The following is a 6,000-nucleotide window of genomic DNA, read 5'->3' as shown; positions in this document are numbered from 1 at the left end:
CAGGGCAAAGCGAATCCCACGCTGATAGAGTGCCGTACAGGCCGGAGCCATCGCCTTCCTCTGCGCCGCCGTGGCGGCTGAAAAGTCATTAAATAACAACAGCTTGTGGCCCTTATATTCCACCTCCTTCTTTTGGCGATATGACCTCAAAAGGCGAGTCTTATGGTCCCAATTAAGGATCCTGGCCATGACCGGTCTCGGGCGCCCCAGGCCATCACGCATGGGCCCCACGCGGTGTACCCGCTCACATTGGATCCCATCTCCAGGCAGTAGGAGGCCTACCTGCTGCGGGAGCCACTGCTCGACAATTTCCTTAAGGTCCCCTTCCTTCACCTCCTCTGGGAGGCCAATGATTTTCAGGTTGTTCCGGCGTCCCCTGTCCTCCTGTTCCTCCATCTGAGCCAAGAGCTCTTGCTGCCTGCCCTGCAGACCCACCAGCCGCTGCTCCGTCGTGGCCACTCGGTCCCCCAGGTCTGAAAGAAGGCCCTCCGCGGTGTCCAGGCGCTTCGCATGGCCCTCCACCGCCGATTTTATATCTTCCATCGCCGTTTGTAATTTGTAGAAGCGGCCATCCAGCGCTTCCGTGACTCGCTGCGAGATTTTTTGCAGGGCCTCCTCGGTGACCGTAGCAAGTAGGGGCTCTCCAGGCTGGGCTGCCGCGGCCATCTTGGCTACACGCGGTCGGTGCGGTCGGCGCTCAAGCTTGCTCCGGGCACTCGATCTGTGCATCACCCGCGGGTCCGCTCGGTCTTTCAGCTGTGCGGCACCACTTCCAGCCCTCGATCGCGTAGTCAGTGCGGCGAAACGGCAATTTTTAAAAGGTAAAATTTGCAGATACAGGGGAGCGGAGCCACGGAGCTTTCCCCCTTCACTTCCGTCTCCCTCGCGTCATCGCCGGAAGTCCTCTCCTCCTGTTCTATGTAAGACAACTTTGTCACTGTTTTTTATGGTTGCAATGTAAACCGGAGTGATAATTAACTCTGTTATTTGAACTTTGGTATAGAAAAGTTATAAATAAATAAATCTCCCTGCCGTCTCTGGACAAAGAGAGAGATGTAGAGGTGTATCTTCTGTTGCGACCCTTGGATGTCAAGAGACACATTGTCAAGTATATGGAGGTTATTAAACCTTTACGGAAGATGGATCACCTGTTTGTCCTTCAAGACAGTACCAGGCAGGGAGAGCCAGCCTCATGGGCTACCATAGTTCGCTGGATCAAGGCAGTAGTCACAGCTGCATACGTTGATGCTGGGCAGCCGTTATCTAGTCAGGTCATAAGAACATAAGAAATTACCATGCTGGGTCAGACCAAGCATCCTTGGTCAAGCCCAGCATCCTGTTTCCAACAGAGGCCAAACCAGGCCACAAGAACCTGGAAATTACCCAAACACTAAGAAGATCCCATGCTACTGATGCAATTAATAGCAGTTAATGGACTTCTCGTCCAAGAACTTATCCAAACCTTTTTTGAACCCAGCTACACTAACTACACTAACAACATCCTCTGGCAACAAATTCCAGAGCTTTATTGTGTGTTGAGTGAAAAACATTTTCTCTGATTAGTCTTAAATGTGCTACTTGCTAACTTCATGGAATGCCCCCTAGTCCTTCTATTATTCAAAAGCGTAAATAACCGAGTCATATCTACTCGTTCAAGACCTCTCATGATCTTAAAGACCTCTATCATATCCCCCTCAGCCGTCTCTTCTCCAAGCTGAACAGCCCTAACCTCTTCAGCCTTTCCTCATAGGGGAGCTGTTCCATCCCCTTTATCATTTTGGTTGCCCTTCTCTGTACCTTCACCATTGCAACTATATCTTTTTTGAGATGCGGTGACCAGAATTGTATACAATATTCAAGGTGCGGTCTCACCATGGAGCGATATAGAGGCATTATGACATTTTCCATTTTATTATCCATGCGCTTCCTAATAATTCCTAACATTTTGTTAGCTTTTTTGATCGCTGCAGCACACTGATCCGATGATTTTAAAGTATTATCCACTATAATGCCTAGATCATTTTCCTGGGTGGTGGCTCCTAATATGGAACCTAACATCATGTAACTACAGCAAGGGTTATTTTTCCCTATATGCAGCACCTTGCACTTGTCCACATTAAATTTCATATGCCATTTGGATGCCCAATCTTCAAGTCTTGCAAGCTCCTCCTGTAATGTATCACAGTCCGCTTGTGATTTAACTACTCTGAATAATTTTGTATCATCCGCAAATTTGATAACCTCACTTGTCGTATTCCTTTCCAGATCATTTATATATATATATATTGAAATGCACCGGTCCAATTACAGATCCCTGAAGCACTCCACTGTTTACCCTTTTCCACTGAGAAAATTGACCATTTAATCCTTCTCTCTGTTTCCTGTCTTTTAACCAGTTTGTAATCCACAAAAGGACATCGCCTCCTATCCCATGACTTTTTAGTTTTCTTAGAAGCCTCTCATGAGGGACTTTTGTCAAACGCCTTCTGAAAATCCAAATACACTACAGGGCTCATTCCACAAGGGCTCAGGCAGTATCAAGGGAGGAAGTGAAATTGTCTCCTGTTGATGTTTGCCGAGCTGCGACGTGGTCCTCGTTACACACTTTTTCTAGGTATTATCGTCTGGATGTGTAAGCCTGGGAGGACGCAGCCTTTGCACGTGCGGTTTTGACTGAACTGCGGGCAGCCTCCCACCCTATTTGAGTAGCTTGGGTATATCCTACTTGTTCTGGATTCATCTGACAGGACACTAAGAAATGAGAAGTTACTACTTACCTAATAATTTCCTTTCCTTTAGGACAGTCAGATGAATCCAGTTTCCCTCTCTTGGCTGCCGAATGGTTGTATTATGGTCCTCCTCAGTGTCTACATATTACAGGGATTACTGGTAAGTGTTAGTCCAGTCCCTAAGGCTAGTGTTTAATTCATTCATGTCTGATCTCAGTGTTGCCTGTTGGCTGAGTATTGAAATGGTTATCTGTTTAATCAAGTTTTGCTAGTCTGTCCACAGTTGCTCTTGAAGAGAATACTGGTAGGCTGATTTCACTGCAGGGGTATATATACTGTGACATCGGTTTGCTCCATTTGCATCTCCTGGTTGGTAGAGTTGCATACCCCACTTTTTCTGGATTCATCTGACTGTCCTAAAGAAAAGGAAATTATCAGGTAAGTAGTAATTTCTCATTTTATAATTTTCAATGTGTTTTTTCTTTTAAATAAGGTGTTGTACACCCATCAAAAAGCAAGGAAGTCAAAAATATGGCAGGATGGAGTTTTGAAGATGAGCTCTGAAGGAAATAAGGTACTTAACAATTCTACATATACTTAATTATAAATGCTGTGTGTACTGTAATAGTGTTATTATAGCTTACCAAAACAGAACCTCAAGCCTACTACATATTCATAGGATTTATGAAAATAGAGGATTATTACTGGACAACACTTGGAACCCACCCAAGGTTTTGAGCTGTCTGCAGCTCCAACATAATTCTCTTGCTGGCAGCAGAAGGAAATCCGTGCTGCAGGTAGTTAGGAGCCCCAATTGGGCTCCAAGCATTGCTAAATAACTCAGTTTTTAAGAAACCTACTTATTTGTTAAAACATATTCTATATTATATAGAGAGAAAATAATGCTTGTTTACTTTGTGTTGAATCCAATTTTGTTGAAAACATGTATATTCTGAAATTATTATTGTGCTTGGCTTCTCCACACGTTCATGTCTCAATACAGGCAGTCTTGTTTGATGTCCAAGGAAAACATTTGGATTGTCTTTTTCTCAAAAGTCATAAGGTATGCATTTTATGTTTTATTTTTTTAACTTTATGCTAAACCTGAGATTCTAATACCCCTGCAGACTGTTGGCTCAAGGAGGAAATTTGCACAGGGTTAAATAGCTTTGTATTTTAGATTATTAATTCAAAGCTGACTTCATTTGTTTGCAACCAACTACCTGAAAACCATTTGGTGGCATAAATGAAATGAGTTGATGGTCTCATTTCCCATTAGAACCACTGTGGGTAATCTCAGCAGAGAAACCAGGCTTGCTCAGACATTGGAGACTGAATTACCTTTTCACTCTTAGAGGTAGTCCATCAAAAGCAGGGTTCCTGAGCATACCCAGATCAGTCCAGACAAGTGGGTTTATGCATCCCTACCAGCAGATGGAGGCAGAAAACAAAACTTTGAGGCACTGCTACGTAACTGAGTGTGCCACCTGCAGTCCTTGAGTATTTCTCTGTTTCCAGCAGATGGTAGCGTCGCATACCTGCAGTCCGGACTGATCTGGAGTTGGAGAGTTGGAACTGCTCTTCAAGGTTGCCAGGTTCCTTAGTGGGCCATCCCTTGAGTTAAGCCGGGCGAATGGGGGGTTGGATACCTCTGGCTGTTGCCCACAGGTTTTGGGGCCCCTGATAGCCAGGGCATTGGTTCCCTCTTAGAGCCCCAAAGTCCCCCCTCCTGTCCACTGCCGGCACCCTCAGGTATCCCCAAGGATCCCCTCTGAGGTGTTTTCTTCTTATTTCTTTATCTTTGGTAGTAAACTTTTTATTGTTTTTAAAAACAAAAAAACCTCAGAAGAACTAAAGCACTGTTTGAGGGACAGCCAGGAGTATCAGCCTATGGTACAGGGCCGCAGTGGTCGGTGGTTTCTCTGTCTGTGTCTTTTTTCAGGAGTGAGGAGTAATGGTTTCCGATGCTTTGTGGGGGGGGGGGGGCCCATGTCCTGGGCAGGAAACGTTTTTGCTCCAGCGTGTGCGGCTTCTCTAGCTTGAGGAGCAGGTTTATTTCCCTGTACGTACCTGGATTAGTCCAGACTCCTGGGTTTTGCCTCCCCTCCAGCAGATGGAGACAGAGAAGTTTTGAACAGACTCTGCCCTATACCCTGAAGTGCCACCTAGAGTCTGTCAGTATTTCTCTGTCTCCAGCAGATGGTGGAGGTGCAAATCCCTTCAATCTGGAATAGCTAGAAATCTTTCAATTAGTTTAAAAAAAAAAAAAAAAGGAAAAATTTAGAGGGAAACTTATTTAGAGTCTACAATATAAAAGAAGAAAAGAAGACTAAGGAACTTTAAGCCTCCCAGGGGGTTGGCAGGTCCTGGTGGGACCATCCCTCCCCTGGTATTTGAGGCTGAGGAGCAGAGGGTTGAGAACCCTGTAACTGGCCCTCTTGGCAGTTTGAGGGTGATACCAGGGAGCCCGGTCCCCTCACCCACTGAGGGGGACAGGTCCTGTTAGTTTTGTTTCAGCAAGGAGCAGCGAGGTAATCCAATTTTCGTTTGCCTTTCTGCCCGACGACCTCGCCATTCCTCCCCCGCCGCTGACTGCCTGCCGGCTTACTGCAGCCATTCCTCCTGCCGAGTGCGCCTGTAGGAGTGCGTGCGCATGGCTCTCCAGAGCTGGTATTTGTTCCGAGTGCCTCCCGGGGGGGCACCTCAGGGATGACCGAAAATGTGGTTTCCCGCAGCGGCGATTCCCGCGGACGCCGAGAGCCTGGGAGGCTCGATCAGCTGCATTAACCTTCAGACCCGTTCCCGCTGAGTGTAGGAACGGCAGCCATTTTGAAGGTTTTCAGAGCACAGGAACAGGCTGCTTTGGGGGAAGGGAATTCTCCACCACCACTATCGCCTTGGCGTGGAGCCTCCGGGGGGGGGGGGGCAGGGGCGATATACAGGCTGATCAGGAGAACTCATCAGGGGAGGGCCCCGGGGGGCCCACTGATTCTTCTTCATCGTTCTCCGATTTTGTTTTACTCCTCCTCAAGGCCTTTAAGGCTCAGAAAGCAGCTAGAAAACATGGTAGCAAGGCTTCTCGTACAGCCCCAGCGCCCTCGGCTGGGGACAAAGAGGATATTTTGACCCACAAGCGTCCCAAGCCACCAGGGGGGGGGGGGAGAGGGCTCAGCGAAACCTAAACGGCCGCTCAGATCTGTATCTTGCCCCACGGACAGTTTGTCTTCGGAGGCTTTGTATGTAGATGAGCCCCATCCGCTGGATCCTCGGT

The 6,000-nt window shown here is 47.2% G+C and overlaps 1 protein-coding gene across 2 annotated transcripts in view; it reads left to right on the top strand.

Annotated features, from left to right (window-relative positions):
* Nucleotides 1-3,039: 3,039 nt before the first annotated feature.
* Nucleotides 3,040-6,000, top strand: part of LOC115088217 (protein ZGRF1-like) — a 32,797-nt gene continuing 29,836 nt past the window's right edge. The window contains exons 1-2 of one of the 2 annotated variants that reach the window (XM_029596273.1): nucleotides 3,040-3,303; nucleotides 3,733-3,792. In XM_029596273.1, coding sequence (XP_029452133.1) covers nucleotides 3,283-3,303; nucleotides 3,733-3,792 — 81 coding nt within the window. In that variant the 5' untranslated portion in view covers nucleotides 3,040-3,282. The remainder of the gene's footprint in view (nucleotides 3,304-3,732; nucleotides 3,793-6,000) is intronic. The other variant, XM_029596265.1, reaches the window with a different exon arrangement.

The sequence above is a fragment of the Rhinatrema bivittatum genome, chromosome 1, assembly GCF_901001135.1.
Source record: "Rhinatrema bivittatum chromosome 1, aRhiBiv1.1, whole genome shotgun sequence".
Taxonomy (NCBI): domain Eukaryota; kingdom Metazoa; phylum Chordata; class Amphibia; order Gymnophiona; family Rhinatrematidae; genus Rhinatrema; species Rhinatrema bivittatum.
The sequence above is the reverse complement of the archived record's forward strand: the minus strand, read 5'-3'. Positions and strand labels throughout refer to the sequence as shown.